This window comes from Cariama cristata, unplaced genomic scaffold, assembly GCF_000690535.1.
Source record: "Cariama cristata isolate BGI_N322 unplaced genomic scaffold, ASM69053v1 scaffold10930, whole genome shotgun sequence".
NCBI lineage: Eukaryota > Metazoa > Chordata > Aves > Cariamiformes > Cariamidae > Cariama > Cariama cristata.
In genome coordinates, this window is record NW_009592995.1 from 1 (window position 1) to 20,960 (window position 20,960).

Sequence of the window (20,960 nt, forward strand, 5' to 3'; positions counted from 1 at the left end):
TTGAGTGCATGTTGAGAGGAGTACCCTTCACAGATTAGATAAGTGTTGCCTTCCCTGGTTTATCTTCTACTTCCTATATAGTTCACTGGCATTTCTTAACAAGAGGATAACTAGAAACTTAAAACTTAACTTTGTGGACTTTGGTATTCTGTGTGGCTATCGAGAGTGTTTTAACAAAAGAGGAAGTGTGTGTATGTGTGCGCACATATATAGAAAGAGGATTTGAAACTAATAGTAACTGGATACGTATGGGAGAGAGCTGGGGCTGAAAGTTAACATCTACTAGTTCTTTGAGCTATGTTGTTAACTTAATGACCTGTATTTAATTTCACTCTAGCCATGTAAAATTTCAGTTAAGTTACAAATTCTAATGGATATTAGAAGAATTAAGACTCTATTAAATTATTAAATTAAATTATTTAATTTAAATCTATTAAATAATTCTGTATTTTTTTCTGAAATATCTGGGGTAGGGTTTTAAATTGGAAATTTAGTAATTTGGTCATAGTTACTTGGTAACAAGAAAAAATTGAACAGTGTCTGTATCTTATTCTTACTGCAGGAATCGTGGTGTATTTTCTACCCTCTAAGGTGGGGATTAATTGTCCTGTTGAGTTTACTTTTTTAAAAAAAAAAAAGCAAAACAAGGGCTTTGTTCTTTTTTGCAGCCACTGATCTTCTTTTGGCTTGGAATCCCATTTGTCTGGGCCTGGTGGAGGGACTCATTGGTAAAGTTCAGCTTCATACAGGTACGTGGTTATGGTGGGCTTTTTTTACTGCTAATGCACTTTGTTTTAAAGTCAGTGATACTACAAACAATACTGTGTAGCGCAAATGGAATTATGGAGCGTTCTTTGCAACAGAGGAGTACTCCTCAACTATGTGAACTTGTCAAAGTGATTATATTATAGGTGCAGATGCAAATTCCCTCTGTTTTCCAGAATATGTATTTTGTTTTGTCACTGTCTTGTAAAAATGGAGAACTGCATTCACAAAGAGTAGAAATTTGTGTTCGAAGTTCTATCTGAGATAGAGATGCGTAAAATTCTTGCACTTTTTTGAATAATCCTTTCAAGCAATTTTTTTTGTTCTACTATGTTAACAGTGCAAAAACTAATGATAGAAGTTTTCACAAAAATAGAAGACTTGAATTCTCATTGCTATATGAAAACCTGAGGAGTAATTACTACCTTGATAGATGGCTATTTGAAAGTAAAAGGAACACTTTAACTTCTTTGTAGTTAAATGTAAGACATAGCTATAAAATGAAAGCAGGTGTAGAATGCATTGTGATTTGATGTTAAGCCTGTCTCGAACTGATTCTAGTAACTCCTGTAAAAATAAGGTCAGTGCTCTTTTAGATTTAGTCAGCTGCAAATTCCTGTAGCCATAAGAAAATTTTTTGATATATACCAGCTTTGTCTAGAAAGATTCTTCTCCAAGTAGAGCTCTGGATATCTGTTTACTGACAGGTAGGAAAGCTAGCTGTAAACTCTGCTTCACTTCCTGGGTGCTGTTCTTTTTGTGAATGCTTAGACTCTGCATTTAAAGTACTGCCTGGCAATATGATCAATACAGGTAAAGTTTCAAGTGTGTTCTGGGATAGCAGGATGAATGGAGTGCTGAAATGGATCAGATGTTTGTGGTCCCTTGAATAGAAACAGAGTAGTCAAGATGGCAGTGGCCTGCTAGCAATAGGGGAGGGAGGAAAACAGGGACTGGTACACCACTGCGTGAGTGTATGACACGTGTGGTTCTAGGAAATGCTTGGCTCCATAGTTACTGTAACCCCTAGGTTTCATTTCTGAGAGTAATAGTTCATGTCTCCATGAAGTTTATGATCATGTCCTCTTTCCAGTTGTATCGCTTCGTCTTCTTTGAATTTCACTGGATATTTTTGTCTGTGCTCATTCTACAGATCTATTCAGCCATCCTTTTTCAGATCTGATGATATGAAGTGGTTCAAACTTTGCCATCTCACTTTCTCTGCTCCTCATCCAGGTTATCTGTGCTATTCAGCATGTGCTGTTCATGAGTAATGATGGTTAAACTCCAGTAATGACCTCTTTCTACTGTGGGAAAATGCTCAATGATTGTTTTCAGCATGTTTTTTTGTGTGTGGGGTGTTTTTTTTTTTTTTTTAACCCAGCACTTAGGTACACAAAGGCCTTTCCCCTCTCTCTAGGGAGTCTAGTATAAAAGCCTTTGAAGGGGCAGCCCTTGTCCAATGCTTTCTGGAAGAACTAGTATGTTATGGCAACTGAATATCCTTGCATGTGTGCTTATTGTGAGGTACTTTCTCTGCTTATGAAAGCCGAGTTGAAACTTTCCCCAGCATGTGACACTTCAACAGGTGGCAGCTTGCTGTTATCAAGTAAATTAAGATTATCAGGTAATAAGCCTGATATCTGGTCTTCTTTCCATGTGTCCTATAGAGTTACTGAATCAATTATGCTCGTCCAGGCACTCCATTCAGTTGCTGCTTAGGCCAGTGGAAGCATTTTGTTCCTCTCTGCCTTGTTCAGATGCCATCAGAAACTGTTCATAGACCACCCTTCTTGTTGTAGATGTTCTGGTATTTAGTGATGCAGCTGTCCTGTAAACAGGCATTTATTTTCTACTGTTCAATGTCTTAAAGAAAGATACAATCTCCGGCTATTTATTCTTGCTGTTCTGAGAACTACTTCTCGTTTGAATCTGCAGACAGTTGCTGATAAGTGTCCTCCATCAGGCTGCAGTCAAAGCAAGAGGGCTGAGATGTCTTACATAGGTCTCTTGAAACCTCTTATTGTCCATGAAGTCTCACCTGATCATATTCAAGTGTAATTTTATGTAATCATCTAGCACTCTGTAACAGTAACCTGTCTTCATTACTTATTCTTGTATCAATCTTTGTCACCTGGAAACTTTATCAGCAGAAGTTGTATAAATATTTAACATTGCTGGACCATTATCTCCAGACTTAGTGAGAGTACTGTGCTGCAGAAGCTGGGTGAGAAGCTTTTTGCCCAGACCTGATCTGGAACAGGAGGATGTGTTGCTCAGATTTCTTCTCCGCTGCCCCCAGGTTATAAGGATGAGAACTTAATTTGGAGGTCTTTTGGTTAACTAGAGTCCTGTATGGGTTTATCCTGCTCAGAACCTTCTTATTAGCTATTGTTGGAAAGAAGTACTGGTGTGGTTTTTAAAAAATGCTTAGCACATACTGACTAATACTAGAAGCTTTAAATAGCTTTTTAAATATTGTAGTTGCTACCAGTGCACACTAAAGCTGTCACATAGCCTGTATGTGCTTTAATGTCTTGGGCATAGATCCTTGCATGTTCTTGAAGGGTTTGCTTAATGCAAGAATGCTGGGGAAGTCCTAAGATGACCTTGAAGTGTCCCTGTAGTCAGTCTTGGGCTGTCCTTAATTTAGCATTGAAATACCCTTGCTAAATTGCTGTAAGTAAGGATGGGATTTAATTTACTCTTAATCTTGCTGGTTTTATTGCTGGCCTAGTACAGGAGAATTTGTAGGAAAGCTTCTGTGGCAGGGAAGCAGTCTCATAGAAACCAGCTGACCAATATTATGTGGTTTATTTTTTTAATTCTTTAAAGAATTTTTGCCATGAGAGAGGGTCAATTGTACATCTGGACATAACTGTACACTCATATTGGAGATGAAAGTCTACTTAAAGTATCATTTGATTCTTCATCAATACTGAATTTTCTTAAATATTAAGATGTTTTTTGGGGAAAAAAAAAAAACAAAACCCAAAACAAAACCAAAAACCTAAATAAACCCAAACAACAAAACCTTGATTGAATATCAGAATGCAAGGATATAGTCTCTTAGCTGTTTCTGGCCCATCCCAAGATGAATTGTAAGAAAATATGAATAAAAATGGGAATAGAAGGAAAAGGATTTTAGGATGTGTTGTGGAGATAAGTTACTGAAACAGAACATTGTACATTTTCCTGGCACAGATGCGTGATTAAAACTATCTCTGCATGGTCTTGCCATATAAAGGCAAGAACATCTCTTGCACAGACAGTGTCTCCTTTATAGAATATTATTTTTGTTTTGTGATCCAGTTAGTGTGAATACATACAAAATGTAAGTGTAGCCACTCAATTTCCTTTTGTCAAAATATCAATACAGAACTAGAAAGAGGTTGTGTTATTTTTTTTTTTTGTTGGAATAAAAAGCAGGTACTTTAATCCACTAAAATGGTAATGGTAGCCTGAAATTGAATCACTTTTGATCAGAGACTACTTAGCAAGTAGATTGAACATTGTAGTTCTAGAATATGCCTAGAGGTGATACAGTATATCTAACTACAACCAAAGCTGAGTTTCTTAATAAATTCCAGCAACTTCCACTTAACTCATTCATTGCCACCACACATTTTTCTGCTTCTTGGTCAAAGCACACTCCTATGCAGTTTAATGTCTGTACTTGTATTAATGTGATGTACTCTTCCGTGCTTGTTAATTAAGACCCAAATTGAATACTGCTGGCAAGGTTCCATGGACTCAGTAAACAGAAGGGGAGTTCCCCCTTCCCTGTCCCCAAGAAAGGAAAGCTTTTTTTGTTAGCATGCCTCTGAATCTTGGTAGAAACAATGAGTGATCCAGCCTCTGAAATAGCTTCAATGAGATGTAACTGCTGCCATTTCTAACATCATCCCATCAAAAGTTTAAAACATTCTATTTGCATGCAGCTAATTTTTAAGTTATTCAAGTAACAAAAAATAAGAAAATGGTAGCATGGAGTTGCTTGGCTAAAATCAAAATACTTGCAAAAAGCAGCATTAATAGCAGAGTTATGCACAGTTTAAGAGAAGTTACTGCAAAAGCACTTGGGGAAACTTAAATACTAGATTGGGAGGTGTTAGAGAAAATAAACAGCAGTGCTGTGCTGACAGCGTTGAAGCAAGGAGGAGCTAAATTCCTGTTTTAACGAGGAATGGAAGGTAATAGCTTAGCTCTGCTATAGTTCATAAAACACTAAAAATGAACGTTAGAACTTAAGAGGTGGTTTAAAACATGCACTCTTCTGGAATGACATACAGCTGTAGTGTTCTCCTGTACATACCTCCCACATTGAGTGGACAATAACTAATCTTTTTTTAAAAGCTATTGTATGGAACTACTTTTTTGAACTGCAGAAGCACATACTGTAAGGATTCGGTTATTTAGATATTGCTGGCAATTACACTATGCTGCTTCTCTGGTTATTGTTGAAGCTTTTACTTTAGGGCATACTTTATCTGCATAATTACTTCCTGACTGTTTTCTTTTAATCTACTGGGAAATTCCTGTTTTCTTTCAGTGTTCTGTGGCTCTGACTGTAATACAAATGGAGTTTTTGAAATGTATACCAAGATGACTTTGAGTGCATTTTAAAAAAAAATGATAAAAGGATACAGGACTCACTGGGCTGTATTAAGCTTTTAAGGTCTTGTTTACTGCTACTAGTGTTTATTAATGAGGTAAACTGAAGAGAATAGCCAGATATTTTTAATTTTCCATTTTCCTCTAAGATCTATCTATGTAGAAATGCCTTTACATTACACTTTTTTCCAATGGAATCATATTGATTATTTCACTGGAGCTCTAGATGTTATCCTTTCTTTTAAAAGAGTATATTTTGTTTGTTGACATACACTGGTGATCTCCTCATAGGAGTAAATTGTGTGGCTAACCTTCTGTACATGCAAATAGTTGAGATTATAGGACTGCCCAACAGGAATATCTGTCTGGATGCCCTTTTCTACTACGCTTCTGTTAAGCCTGGATTGCCCTGGGTTTCCAGAGACTCTATTGGTTTTGCTGACTGGAAAGCAGTATAGAAAATGGTAGACCTTCTTTTTAGATGAAGTGGTAGACATCTTCCTCTGTTGCTGGTGGTTTTGGCAGCATTTCAATTTCCCCTTTGTAAAAGGATTTTCTTACGTATTGTTGCATAGAATCTCTCCTGTTTTCCTCAGCTTCCCTTTTCTTATTTCCACCTTACCCCCATGGTTGCTGGATGGAATGCTGAAGGCAAAGGCAGGTGTTCTCCAAGTTGTGTTGCCTCTACCTGTACAGAAAAGCTGTCCCAGCACCTGCTGTCAGCAAGGATAAGTGTCTTGTTGGCATTTGCTGTCACTCTCTTGTCCTTTTTTGTTAAATAAAAACTTTGACTAGTTTTTAGGAGACTATGCTTATGTCATGGCTTGGAGTAGCCTGGTCCAACCTGAGAGCTGACCCTACTTGAGCAGAGTGGCATCCTGAGATCCCTTCTGACCTGACCTGTCTCTGTGATCCTATAGGGATTGTGATTCTGACGCTGTGTTCAGGAAGTAGTTCAGGACTTGCTTTAGAAGATCACATACATTAAGTGGTGCATGTCTTCATTCCCTTTCCCCTCCTCCCTTTTTGAGGGGCAGCCTCTGGTTCTCACAGTGCATTTGTAATTATGAGGCACTGTAATTTTTAAAGGCTTCTTAGTACCCAATGTAAGCACATCTCTAAAGACAGTAATATAGAATCAAAGTAAGGAGTGGGGTGTCATAATGCACAGTAGTCTGTTTACAGTGATTATTTCTTCTCTTTAGAAGAAACTGCTGCTTATACATGTCTTGTCAGGTTTGGATTGAAGTATTCAAATTTTTTTTTAATTGCAGTTATTGGAAAGATACTCACAACTGACAGAGCTTTAATGCCATGCTGAGAGTATATTGGAAAATCTGGGAAAGGACAGACAATTCTGGGTGTCCTGTGACTTTAAACACATTATCCTGGGTTTTTCTTAAGCACTGAGAGGATAAAATATTGTTTAGAATTTTACTGAGCAAGGAAAGCAGGCTTTGTATTTGCTATAAAGCTTCTAAATAGACTTTTCAAAGGCTGTATATTGTGTTCAAAGGCATAATACATGATAAAATCTACTGTCACAAGTGTGGAAGCATATTTAAGTCTACCATAGCAGGCTTTTAATGTCTGTATGACTTCTTCAGTTAAACTCAGTTGCTCTGTTGCTGGGAGAAATAGTGAGTGTCTATATGTGTCTCTAAGGCTTTCTATGCCTTTTCCATCTCTCTTAACAGAACTTTCACTTTGGACTTGTAAAAACCCAGCATACTACTGGTATAACCAAGGGATTAAAATCTAGGAAGCTAATGTCCAGGCACTATTCAGCAGTCAGTGGGAATGTTTGTTCTGTGACTCTATCTCTCTGAAGTGTTGAAGCTGTAATTGCAGATGTTGTAGATTGAATGTGTGTATGGAGTGCACCTGTTACCAATATCTTCATTGTTCTTTGGCTCATTAATTTCTACACCACTTAAATGTATATACTTCAGGAGTGATGTTGAAGTGTTAAGCATACATGAGCTGCTTTGTGATGCAGTCCATGTTTGCTCACCAGATTTCTGAATTCATGAATCTTTTAATCAGATGTTACCTGTGTTTGACTTCAGGAATGATGTTGTGAAGCATTAAACATACATGAGCTGCTTTATGATGCAGTCCATGTTTGCTCACCAGATTTCTGAATTCATGAATCTTTTAATCAGATGTTACCTGTGTCTGACTTGTTTGCTGTTTTATACAAAGGGAAAAAATCTTAGCTTGCTGTCTGAACTTCAGCTATTCTTTTCAAATTGTACTGCCATTAGTGACATTGGGAATGTACATCATCCTAGAGATTGCTTAATTGCTATACATTAAATGGTGGTAACTTTACCTCTAATGGATAAGTCTATGAAATAGTTAATCACCTTATTATATTAGAGTCTGAATAAGTATTTATTTTAGAGTGTTTTTTTGTTGCAGTGCATAATAACAAAACATAGCAGTAGCAAATCATTGTTCACTGGAGTCGTCTAGTCAAATGGTTCCTGGCAGGGCTTTTACACTGGGGAGAAGCTTCTGGCAGACTAATCAAAGTAAATGCCTGACAGACAAATCAAAGCATCTACTAATCTTTTTCCAGATTTACCATGGTGGCTACTTTTAATTCGTCAGAAAGCATTGATTGGCAAACTTCCAGGAGACCATGAGGTTTGCAAAATAACAAAGATTGCAGTGATTCCACTTTCTGAAACAGAACCTCAGGATCTGGAATTAGAGGTATGACTGTCTTCAGTGAATTCTGACTTTACCCCTTCTGCTTCAGTGAAATATAATAGTTAAACAAATGCCTCTTAACCTCTTTTTCCTGGTGTATGCAGACATACTGAACATTTTGTGCTTTTTTTTGGATTAAAAGTGTTTTTTTAAAATCACAAGTTCTGCTAGGGAGGGAAATGGTAATAAAACTGTCTCCAAATTTCATAAAGACCCTTGAAAATACCACACAAGAACAACATTTTATTAGTGTAATTGAGCAACAGGTCATTTGAGAACAGAACTGAATTCACTGGAATCATCTAAAGGGACAAAGCTGTAGACTAGGACAGGAACCTTGGTTTTTTGCTTAAAAATAAAAAGCTTTCCTGACTACCTGTTTTTGACTAGAATAGTAAAACTTTCAGTAAATCCTAGTACTCTAAGGTCTACATTATGGTTAGTAGACTATTGAAAAAAACGTTCTGTCTTCTGGCTTTAGGCTTCTTTTTTGTATGTGTGTGGCGGGGGGTGGGGTGGGGGTGGGGGATGATGACAGGGGACAGGATGACTTCTGATAGTCTCTATGATGCCTGCATGACAACACAAGAATCCTTCCTTGAAGAGGGAAAGACTAACATGGAATCGCCAAAGCTTTGGTGGAACTCTTAAGAGCACAAAGAGCTGCTGAAGCATTGCTTCAGAGTCTGGTCATTAGAACCTCTCAGGGTCTGGGATACAAGAACATGACTTGAAATCTAGATGTAATACCTTCCTGTTCTTAGTCATGTAGGCGAGAACATACTGCATCTGCTAGATGCCTCTTGTACAGGCTTCTAGGCACAGAACTCAGATTTGCAATGCCCTCTCCCAAGTACTTCAGTTCTCTTACTCCTGAGGTTATCTCTGAATACTCTATGATAGGGCTTCACATATGTGGGTTTTTTTTGGGAAGAAGCTGTCATGTCTTTGCCCTTTGAATCAGCAGGGTATATATGTGTATTTTTTTGATGGATGCTCTTGCTTCCATCTTGTTTTGGAATCTTAATTTTATAATTTGGCTTCAAGGGAAACCCTTACTTTAAACGTTGCAGAATTTTTTTGAAAAAAGAATGGATAGTGGGAAAACAATAGGAGTAATACTAACTTACAGTGTAATTTGGGTGGGAAGTTGAGGTGGGTCTGGATACTCAAGTCATGTCAAATGGAGGCAGACATTCTCACAATCACAGGAAAAAATGCCTATTAAAAAAGAGGGAGACTTATGCTGTAGATGGAAACCTGCATGTTCCCTCTGTATTTCAGAGTGTCTCCCTTAGGTTTGCGGACATTGCAGTCTTGCTTTTGTAGACTTTAATTAAAATTTCCTTGACTTTTAAAAGAGTATTTAAGTATTGACTTTAATTCAATATCATTATTTAGCTTTGTAAAAAGCACCATTTTGGGATAAACAAGCCAGAGAAGATTACACAGTCCCCAGATGACACAAAATTTCTGCTGAAGACTTTTACTCAAATTAAATCAAATGTGTCTGCTCCAAATAAAAAGAAGGTAAAGCTTTCTACTGTTTTCTTGTTTTTTTTTTCAAAATGTTTACTTGATAATCATCCTCTACAACCTTTGATTTAATAAATGGACTACTAAGACCTAAAAAGAGAACTAATGAAAAACTGCAGAAGGTGCAACTACTCTGTCTTGAAGTTCAATTTAATTTTTGATTATTTTACTGTGGTTCTTCTATGATTTTTCATTTTGTAAGTATATAATTTTGGCAGAATTGCTTATAGAGTGCCTTCTTACCAGGATTAGCTTCTAGTGGGATTCTAAACTTATACAAATTGCTCTGTGTGAGCATCTTGCCTATAATATAGAATTGGAGAAAAAACTTGATGCACAGTTCCTCAGAGAACACCATACAATCTTATCAAAATGCTTTTAACACAATAATGGCTTGGATTAGAAAGTCCAAACAATATTTATTAAAATCAGAACAGGTAGATGCAATATTTCTTAAGCTCTTGAGATTGAAACATACTACTTGAATGTAAGCTCCAAATTTCATAGTCTGAATACTTTGAATACCCTTACTGCTAAAAGTAATAGCATGATATTTCTGAAGATGTTGTCCCTTGTGTTTATCCCTGCTACAAGTTTTAAGATCCTGCTCCTAAATGATAAATTGTTTGTCCTACAAGGTTAGAAATGACCTTTAGCAAACATGGCTGGAGTTTCTTTCAAAGAGAAAGACATAAGGAAACTATTACTTTTCTTTCAGGTTAAAGAAAGCAAAGAGAAAGAGAAGCTGGAGAAGAGATTATTGGAGGAGTTGTTCAAAATGTTCATGGATTCAGACTCCTTTTACTACAGCCTGACCTATGACCTAACAAATTCTGTGCAGAGGCAGAGTGCGTGTGAGAAAACTAACTTACCACTATGGCGAAGAGTAAGTTGTGTTGGACTTGGTCTCGTTTGTTTATTTTTTTCCTTGTAGGAGATGTGCTGATCAATAATGTATGTGGTCCAAACTTGACTGGTCGCATTCTCTGCTGGTATAATCTAGCGCAGCTGAAGGTCTTGCCCTGTAACCAGCTTCAGTGCAAGGAAATGAAACAAGTGTCACCAGCAGCATGTCTTGAACTGAGCTGTAATATTCAAAAGCAGGAAACACTAGACTCGTATGTACAGCTGTGGTGAATAACACAGGTGTCTTTACCACAGATATTGCCAAACCTTACTTAAAATATTGCAAAAACCGCCTTTTATTTTAAACAGGTTGATGACAGATTCTTTTGGAACAAGCACATGATTGAAGATCTCATCAGCATTGATGTGAGTCTTATTTCTAACAATAATATGTGTATCATGAGAACCATTCTTTAGTTTTAGTTTAAGTGTTTACTTAAGATCTCATAGAAATTTACTTAAAAACCTGCTTGGCAGACAGGTCTGGATCAGGGCTGTGCCTTCTGAAGCTGAGCAACTGGCGTTACCTTCTTCCCCCAGCCAGCTTTCCAGCAGCCTTCTAATTAGCCTGTGATCATTGCTAATGAATGGACATCAACTGAATTTAAGATTTTATTACAATAAAGCAATGCAGAATAACTTGATGTGTGATATCTTTGTGCTGATTTCTGAAGCTAAACTTAAGATGTATTCATCTGTGGAATGGATTATCCCTGGACAGAGCTGAACTTGATAAGGAAGAGGAGTCAAAAAGAAAGAAACTCTGAATTCAGAATTTTTCTGGAGGCAAGATATTTGTCTTCCTCAGTGGAGAATACTGTTTTTCTGCTTGAATGGAGTAGCTGATCAATGTAAGAATAGTGTAGACCAATTTATTCTGAACAACTGTTCAGAGTAGATAAAGCATTTTCCTGGCTAATGAGCACATAAAACAACATAGAACAACCACTCTTTTTCTTAAATATGTAGTCTCACTTCATTTTAAATTAACCTTGTAGGTAAGACTGAGTTACTAACTACTGTATGCCAGTTTAGGCCAAGTCTTAGGTTCTTTTAAAGATGATAGCAGACATCTTACCTTTCATTAATAATGTTGCATATTCTAATGGTTATAGAGTCAGAGCAGGGTAAACCTAGATGCTCTGAAAAGCTGTGTATAATGCAGGAGTTTAACTAGTTGTATTTATTATGTTATAAGATATAAATGGCTAATCTTGAGTTAGTAGGGAATTTGGATCTCAATTCTGTTTAAGAAATTGAGGTGTTAGGATGACAAAGCACTAATGTGCAGACCCCTGAACCAGTTGGCTTGGGTACAAAGTTGGCCCATATAAAGCTTATGTTAATACATTTTCCTGAAAGCAGACTAACAACATTATACTTTTAAATTTTTATCTAGCTATATAAATGTAATACACCGTATGTCCACATAGAGGTTGTAAAACTACATTAAAGCAGAAACTAGGTAATAAATTACATATATTTCCTGCTGTATCTGAACTGACTATCCTTGTCTTTGACATGAGAAGTTACTACTTCAAACTTTTAATGTGCTTAAACATCAGATGTAATGTTGTATTGAAAACTCCCTTTGGGGAAACTGGAAAAGAAGCTTTTAAATATTGTAGGGTTTTCTTCTGTCCCTAGATAGCTGGGAGGGGATGAGGGCTTTTTGCCTTGCCTTGATTCAACTTGCTTCATCTCCACAGAAAAATCTTAAGTTGTTTTTTCTCTTTCTTCCTCCTGATTTAAAAGCCCTATGACTAATGGTGGAAAAATTCTGGTACCTCTTACAGAAATAAGACAAGGATATGGCAAAACTTTTTTAAAACATGAAAAGCATGTGAAGCAACTGTTTATAAACATGAGAAATGGCAGAAATAATTGTAGGTAATGTAGAACCAACAGGAATGTAAATGTTTTTTGTAACCTTCAGAATGCTGAAGTGGACTTCTGGATTATACCCATCATACAAGGATTTGTGCAAATTGAAGAACTTGTAGTAAACTATAGTGAATCTTCTGATGATGATAAGAGCAGTCCTGAAACTCCTCCTCAGGAATCAACTTGTGTAGATGACATTCATCCAACATTTCTGGTGGCACTTATTTCACGCCGGAGTCGGCACAGAGCTGGTAGGCAAACATAGTTCAAGGTATTGGGATTGTTCCTGAACACTGGAGAGGGATGTAGAAGATAAAACCTGAAAGAGTGCTGTGTTGTCCATCAGATGGTCAGCTCTTATCAAAGTATGAGCTACAGCCTTTCCTGCTTATAGAAGGAAAGGAAAAGGGTATAGTGCATACAGCACTATGCTGCTGTTACTTAGAGCAGTTACTAAGTGGGCTTCACTAGTCTCCTCTTGAGTATGAATGCATCTTTGGAGGTCACAGTTTTGAGATAAAGTTCCATCTTTGCAAAGAACACCTTAACTAGGACCTTGCATATAGCTCTGTCCTGATATATTTTAGTAGACCTAGGTGAGAGCTAGATTTTTCAAAGGTTTTCCTGTGAGGGCTTTGACAGCAACTGAATAGAGACTTGGAAATGCACATGTATGTGCATGCCTGTGTCCCAAGAGATGTTTATGTAGGGCTAAGGTGTGAAATAAGAACTATGCTTTGGTCTTGCACCTTATTTGACTTTTCTAATAGTAGCAAGGCAAGCAAAAATTCTTCCCTGTCCTTAGCACGGAAAGGTTGAATCACTTCACACTCTGATAGGTCCTGTTCAACTCTAAGCCTTTTCAGTCTATCAGATTTTTTAAGGTATTCTCCACTGTGTCCGGCTCCTTTCCTACACAATCAGGTTTTTAACATGTCAAACCAAGAAAAGAAAAAACAACCTGGTGAGCTTATCCAGATATGGGACTGGCCTTTGTACCACTGCTCACTTCAATGCATTTAATTGTTACTAGGAAAATTATTTGTCAGAACAACTCAGAGTAAATACTTGAGGACTTCAGGGTAGTATCTAGTTTGCGGTATGCCTTATTTATACTAAATTGTTTTTTACAGATACAGAAACTGAATTGCAGAGGCCAAACTTCATATTGATTCCGTCTTACTATTAATAACACTATGCTCATCTGATTGCTGGTCCAGAGTATAAACTGTGTAGAACTTTCTCCCTTGACACAAAAAGATTGTTTCAGTAAATTGATGCAATGTTTTGAAGAATAATTATAGGATTTTGTGTTTAATGCATTCTGTAATGTATAATTTTAGCCAAGAGTTCAAAGTGTTTTCATTTCTGAGATTATAATGAGGAAAAAAAACAGAACGCAACCCCACCAACAGGGGAAACACTGATTTGAAAGCCCAAGATAGTTCTGTGTTAAATACAGTGATTCTTTACTTGTCAGGCAGCTTGTTTGTGATTTTTTTTTTAAAAACAAACAAACAAAACCCCCCAAAACCCCACTACTGCACTAAATTATCAACATGCCAAAGACCTTAAGGAAAGGTATAATGAGATAAAGGAAGACAACTGCTCTTAAACTTAAGAAAGTAAGAGCCTAGTGTCTGCAAAAGTTGATATCAAATATAAGTGAACTGAAGTTTCCTCTGCAATGATTCAGTTTGGATTTTGGTGTGAAAGCCGCTATTGGTGGCAGGACATAAGTAAAGGGTGTCTGATGCTTTAGACTAAAAGCTCCTGTAAAAGCAGTATTACAGCCTTTAATTAAACGTTTTGTGACCCTATAAAGGTCCCTTTGATAGGTATTTTACATTCTTTTCATCCTCGTATTTCTAACCTCTTTCCTTCTCTCCCATAGTCCTTACCTAGTGCTGTTGAGGTTAAATTCAAAAGTTTGATCCAGTGCTACTTCGGGACTTGGAACAGAGTTGTTCCAATTCTGTGGAATTGAATTTCCATGCTATAAACCATGGCCTTGAATCTTTCTCCAGCCCTTTTTACTTATTCCTTCACCATCCCTTGCTACCACCTGCATCCTTTCTGAAATAGTGAGGTACTCTCCTTTGAGTAAAGCATATGCAAACCTCCATATGCAAACACTTATCTATTCTGTTTAATGATCAGATCAGAGATGGCTAGGCAAAAAGTTGGGTAGTCAGAAGAGTAGTATCTGTTGTTAATGTGGAGAATTAGTTATACAGGTTAAAACAAGAAGGGGAGGTTTTCTGTTTTTTGGAACATGCAAATCTTGGGCTGCTTGTAGGATCTCTTATTGTGAGAAGTGGAGCATCTTTCACAAAGTGACCTTAATGGAAAATACTGAGCATTAAAGTAAAACTTTCTGCTAAACTTGCCAGAACAGAAAGCAATGTATCTTTTAGGGTGGACTAGATATATCTGTGAATTTATAGTGCCAGTAGACTGCCTTGCCCTGTTATATTACAAGCAGCAGAAAGCAAGTTAACAGGAAATAAACTGTCCATATAATCAACATAACTTTTGGGGATTAGACTAGCATAGGAGTGATGTTTACCATTGATCATGGATTTTGGCTAGAACTCTCTTCTTGTGTCACCATTGTCAAAAATGGTAACAAAAGTTATTAATGTTTAAGACTAATACTTAAATATGAATTGACCATTCTCATTCCTCCTAGGAATGCGATATAAGCGAAGAGGTGTTGACAAAAATGGAAATGTGGCAAACTATGTTGAGACAGAGCAACTGATTCATGTTCATAATCATACCCTTTCATTTATACAAACAAGAGGCTCTGTACCTGTTTTCTGGAGCCAAGTTGGATATAGATATAACCCACGGCCCCGATTGGACAAGAGTAAGTATTTGAGTGGAATACCTAAAGATCAGAATTTCCTTAGAAATAGTTTCATTGGAGAGTTGCTTTAGCGCTAGTCTTTCAGTGGTACTTTCTAGAAGCCAGGAATAAAAGTAATGACTTGACTCCTGTTAACTTCTACTCTAACTGCAACTACACAGAGCTCTGACTTCTTGTCCATTGTAAATTCCAACAGATCTTGAATTTCAGTATTTAATGAAGTAACTGCTTTATGTCTAGTCTTATTTGTTGCAGTATTTTCTGGATTGGAAGGGAGAAAATTTGTCTTTCTCTTTTGAGAACCTGCTTAGACATTGTCTTACAAATATCTTTGTTCACAAAGTTAACTTACGTTGAGGTGCCTTCTGCATTAAGAACTGCTGTTTGAATGTGGGAAAACATAGATATTTCGTACAACACGAATTTTGTAGTGTGTGTTTGCCTTGTCTGAAATTAAGTGCTCTCTGTCTTGTCAGATCTAAATTGCTTCCTTTTCCACTCAAAGGTAATGCAAAAGCCAAAATGTGTAAGAATATTGATGAGACTGTGGCAAAACTGTGTGCTTGTATGAACTAGGTATTCATAGCCTGAACTTTCTTAAGAGATAGAGATTGACAGAATCTTCTCTAGGTTTTGCATTGCAAGGGAGAAACTTTTCTCAGAAGGAAGGTAGTGTGTTCATAATCTTGTATAATCAGACTTCCGCTGGATTGGGTTGACTGACATCCTAGATCGTAAGTATGTATTTCTGCAAGTCCAACCTGTGTGTTGGATTCACATCCTCTAGCATTAGCAGGTCTGGTTTTCTGCCATTGAAGACTATTTTTAGGGCTGAAAAAAAAAATCTGCTCTTTCAGAGGGGGCTGTGATGTTGGAAAGTTAAAGGACTCTTTTTTTCCCCATGTCTTGAATAAGAGTTAGTAAAATAGGCCTTCGAGCTTGCTTAGGAACTTGAGCAAAGCATGTGATTTTAAGTTAATGAGCAGTTACTTTCATTGTGAACTTAAGGTAGATGCATCAACAGATTTGGGTTTCTTGTGAATTTATACCAAATAACCTGGAGATTACTGGAGAGGGATGACTTGTTGCCACATCATGGAAATGGAAATTTAAATAAATTCATAAAGTGAGGAAAACAATGTAAAACAAAGTAAAAAAAATATAAATAAATCAAAGCAACACTTGATTAGTTCCAACTGAAAGCTTGTGCTGTGACATCTGTTTATAAAGCTGAGCAGTCCTTTATTTTTGTTCATTTCCTTTTTTCTTTTCTAATAGGATTAGTTTAAAAAAAAATTGAGGAATTGCATTTAATTTCATAGACTTACAGGTAGGAATTGAGACTTCAAGGAATCAGTGGTGCCTTGAATCAACTGGATAGCATTTTTGCTTTTTAGTTACAAGTAGTTTTGTCCTCTAGGAGAACTGGATAACGCTTTCGATATTATCCCCTGTCCTACATGTCACCCTTTGCAGTTTACAAACCTTTCTTTTACTTTCAAAAGATGCAAAACAAATATAAGCACTTTTCTTTTGGAAGAGATGTTTATGTGGGGGTGTGGTGCATATGTGGAAGGATTAAACAGGCTTATTAAAAGTTAAAATTTTGTCCCATCTGCTGTGCACAAAAAGCAGAATAAAGCAAAATTTAAGAATGATGTTTCCTGTATACTATAATAGTAGAACAACAGCGTTGATGTTGAGTGATTTGATGAAAGAACTTTAAAAGTAATTCTGTACAATGTGTTATGTTGTGTGTTTAAGTACTTTAAGTGAAGCTATCTTGGTTTTTTTAGAGTATAGATTTGGGCATGATTTAATACTTCAAACAGAACTTGTTGCTGAAGGAGCTGTTTCTAACACTGCTCTACCTTGTAGGTGAAAATGAAACAGTGTCCTGTTTTCGTGCACATTTTGAAGAACAGCTGAAAAATTACAAAAAGCAGGTGAGTGCTACATGATAAAATAGTCACCTTACAAAAATGCAGGGGATCAAAGTTATAGTGTTTTTAGTTTGACTTTCTTGGTGATGGTGTGGTTTTTTTAGAAGCTCATTGACAATTGGAAGGGTGGTACATAAATAGAATTTTACTAAGTTTTTCAAACATGCTTGTAAGTAAGCTCTAAAATCCAGAAAGAACTTACAGAACTGTGTAAACCTCAATTTTGCGAGTCTGTCCTGTGAATTTGTATCTTTTCTGTATTAAAATTCAGGTAGGCAGGTAACTGTTGGGGCTTAGCTGATCTTGGGTGCAATCTAGCAAAGACTGTAACTTCAGCAAGATCACCTACAAATCTTTTGAGCTATTTGTTATTCCATGATACATATATCTAAGCACGTTGCATAGCAGATGACAAGTGTTAAATAATTAAACTTTTGAACAGGTTATTATTAATTTGGTGGATCAGACAGGCAGAGAGAAGATTATTGGAGATGCTTACCTTAAACAAGTTCTTCTGTACAATAATCCAAATCTGACTTATGTTTCATTTGACTTCCATGAGCACTGGTAAGAAACCTTTTAAAAATGTCACTTTGCTTCTTTTTTTTATTAGCGTGAACGGAGAGTAGAAGGGAGGAGAAAAGCCATTATTTCTACTTCTGCATGAAGCACTATTCTGTTAAATAGGAAGAATGCATTTTGTAAACTAAAGAACTATAACAGTTCAAGTTTTGGGTAACCAAACACTGCTTTTTGTTGATCTTATGCCCCTGACCTGTTAAATATGCAGTTATTTATTAGGCAAAGCTTAGAAGTTGTTACGTGTTTTAAGCCAGAGAGTTTCCTTAAGCATGCTATGAATGTAAAGCCTTGACTGACCTGCTTTTCAAGCTATGTAGCATTCTGTTCTTAATTCTTTATTACAAGCCATTCCTCCATTTCACTTGCTTGTTTCTATAAACATATGGTGGGTTCTTTCAGAACTATGATGCTGTTTTTCCATTATAAAATACACTGGAATTTATTTTAATCCAGCATAAATAGTTGCCGTTATCATGCCTCCACTCTGGTGCTGGCATGGTCTAGTGCAATGTTCACATGCCCAAGCACGTGATCTGTCACACAGGCATATATTTCTCATGCTTTCCTCAAGCAGACTGCATTTGTATATGAATATGGGGTCTAAAAACTGTTTTAATCTTCATTTCCTAACTTAATCTAGGGATTGCATCTGGCCTGGGAAAGCATTACTGACTGAATAAATATGTCATTAGTACATATTGTCTGAGAGGGGGAGGGAAAAGGGAAAAACCCTTCAAAATAGCCTTTGAGACTTCTTTTCTGTAGGACTGCTGACATCCTGAATTGATTTGATACTCTTTTTGTTTAAATGAGCTTTCATTTTTGTGTTTGTTTTTTCTCCAAAGAGCTGCTGTAGTGACCAGAACTTTTTCTTTTTGCACTGTGAGCATGAATGAATCAAGAGCAATATTAAAAACAACCTGGTGGGGTGAGGGTAGGAGGGGATGGTGTGTCTGTAAGTGTTTTTTCTGTAGAATCACTGGTAAAGCAGGGCAGACCATCCCAATTTCAAATCTATAGCAGTTACTTTTGTTGATGCTGTGCCAAAAATGAGAACAGAATGTTGCACATGCCTGAATAACTGCACACTTGTTCTTTATGGAAGGAGCATTCAAGAGTGCAAATTCTTGAGAATTTAAAGATCTGAATCTCTTGCCTTGGCTTTAGATATTGAACTGCACTTTAAAATAGGTCTGAATATTGGCTGCTTTTTAAAGCTTATTGCAGGAGAGAATGTCTGTCTCTCCCACTTAGCCAAAATACTACCTTTGTTAACATTACAAATAATATAAAATAATTAAGTAAAGAAAAATCACTACTCGAGTTCAAACTAATTTCTGTGAAATTCTGTATTTTAGCCGAGGAATGAAGTTTGAAAATGTTCAGACACTGACTGATGCCATTCATGATATTATCCTTGACATGAAGTGGTGCTGGTGAGTATTTAACTGTTTTTAAACTAGTATGAAATATCTGTAGAAAAAAATCAACCAGCGCATATACAGAGGCCTTGATTTTGTTATAACTGGTATGTTTTATGTTCCTCTCTTGGTGCCTAGCCTGTGCATCAGTGTTTGTGTTCTGAAGTATTGGTGTTCTATGCATGCAACAGCAAAATTTTTCAGATACTGTTTTCTGCCTGAGGCTTACTGCACTTAGTACTTTTAGGGTTTCTTATATTTAATGTGGAAAGCTTCCTATTTGACCTGCAAACCCTAGAATGCCAACCTCACTCTTGAAAACAGAAGGCATGTTTGACCTTTAGTTTGTACTGCTTAAAGTCCCTGCATTTTGGTAATGAGTATGGCTGCGGTCTTCGATCAATTACTGTATCGTGTTCAACGTATTTTGTGAGTGACATGTGGCTGCCATTGTTGACTGCTATGTTTTTGGAATTAAATGCCTTTTCTCTTGAAAGCTTGTATTATCTATGTATGAATTGAATTCCACATCTGATTACATATCAAGTTTATGGCCCCAGTAGGATGTATGTTGGATATCTAGCTTAGACTAAAAAGGAGGATAGGTGGGAACAAGACTAGTTAATTCCGAGTGGGGTGTGGCTGGGGTGATGAGTGCAACTATAAGTAGTAGTCCATGGGTAAAATTTTCTACTGTTCGTAGAAGCTGATGAATTACACTGAATTTTAAGTGTCTCAGTATGCTTTTGCTCTATTTTTCTGTTGAAAGGGTTGACCAAGCTGGTGTGATTTGTAAACAGGAAGGAATTTTTCGAGTTAACTGCATGGACTGTCTGGATCGTACCAATGTTGTGCAGGCTGCTATTGCAAGAGTGGTCATGGAACAGCAGGCATGTGTAACTAAAGTACTACTTCAAGTACCAAGTACCTCAGAACTTAATTGTTATTCACAGGGAAATCTGTGTGTTTGAAAAATGCTAAACTAACCTTTACTGAAAAGGATCTTTGCAAACTACTTGGAGAGCTATGAAGCGGAAAGTAATATGTACAACTAAAATCACTTGAAATCATTCTAAACCGATGATGCCTGGTGTCTTCTGTCAGACAGCAAATGACTGTTTGTCCACATCTTGGAGAGGATTTTCTTGTTTTGATTTAGTCATTTTAATTTAAGTTATGCAGTAATACAAAGGTTAAATACAAAACACTCTCCCAATAGATCCCTGCCCCAAATGAGATGTTAAAGAACTAAAATCTAACTAGAAGTTGGATGCTATTTTAGCCTCTTTGAAGTGAAATACTGTGGTGCAGCAGGTAGGAAGCTTGGTTGTCTCTTCTGTGTGTGGAGGAATAATTAATTCATGATGTAAATATCCCAGATGGCTGTGATGACTATGCTCTGGAATAGTTCTCTTGGTGTAGAGAAGGCATTTCCAAGCAGACTGAGAGTCTTTCCTTTAGTGTTCCTCCTCTTTGCCCTGCCCTCCATTTGCTTTTTGATATAGAAGCTCAGTGATAGTTGTCTTCCATTGTGAAGACTTCATAGTACTGTGACAAACTTTGAAGCCTCAGTTACAGCCCAGCCCAAAATGAGCAAACCTGACTGTGCTTAGAGTGAAGGATAAAGGATGAAGTTGGTCCTTCATCAGAATGAAGAGTGAATGGCTCTAACCATTGTATCTGGTAGTTCCTGTTTGTCATCTGCTTTGATGAACTCCT

At 36.9% G+C, this 20,960-nt stretch overlaps 1 protein-coding gene across 1 annotated transcript in view; it reads left to right on the top strand.

Moving 5' to 3' along the window:
• The first annotated feature begins 670 nt into the window (after window positions 1-670).
• Window positions 671-20,960, top strand: part of INPP5F (inositol polyphosphate-5-phosphatase F) — a 30,453-nt gene continuing 10,163 nt past the window's right edge. The window contains exons 1-11 of the mRNA XM_009706214.1: window positions 671-749; window positions 7,964-8,100; window positions 9,499-9,627; window positions 10,352-10,519; window positions 10,849-10,905; window positions 12,476-12,674; window positions 15,116-15,295; window positions 17,174-17,241; window positions 17,681-17,805; window positions 19,179-19,256; window positions 20,011-20,131. Coding sequence (XP_009704516.1) covers window positions 10,412-10,519; window positions 10,849-10,905; window positions 12,476-12,674; window positions 15,116-15,295; window positions 17,174-17,241; window positions 17,681-17,805; window positions 19,179-19,256; window positions 20,011-20,131 — 936 coding nt within the window. The 5' untranslated portion in view covers window positions 671-749; window positions 7,964-8,100; window positions 9,499-9,627; window positions 10,352-10,411. The remainder of the gene's footprint in view (window positions 750-7,963; window positions 8,101-9,498; window positions 9,628-10,351; window positions 10,520-10,848; window positions 10,906-12,475; window positions 12,675-15,115; window positions 15,296-17,173; window positions 17,242-17,680; window positions 17,806-19,178; window positions 19,257-20,010; window positions 20,132-20,960) is intronic.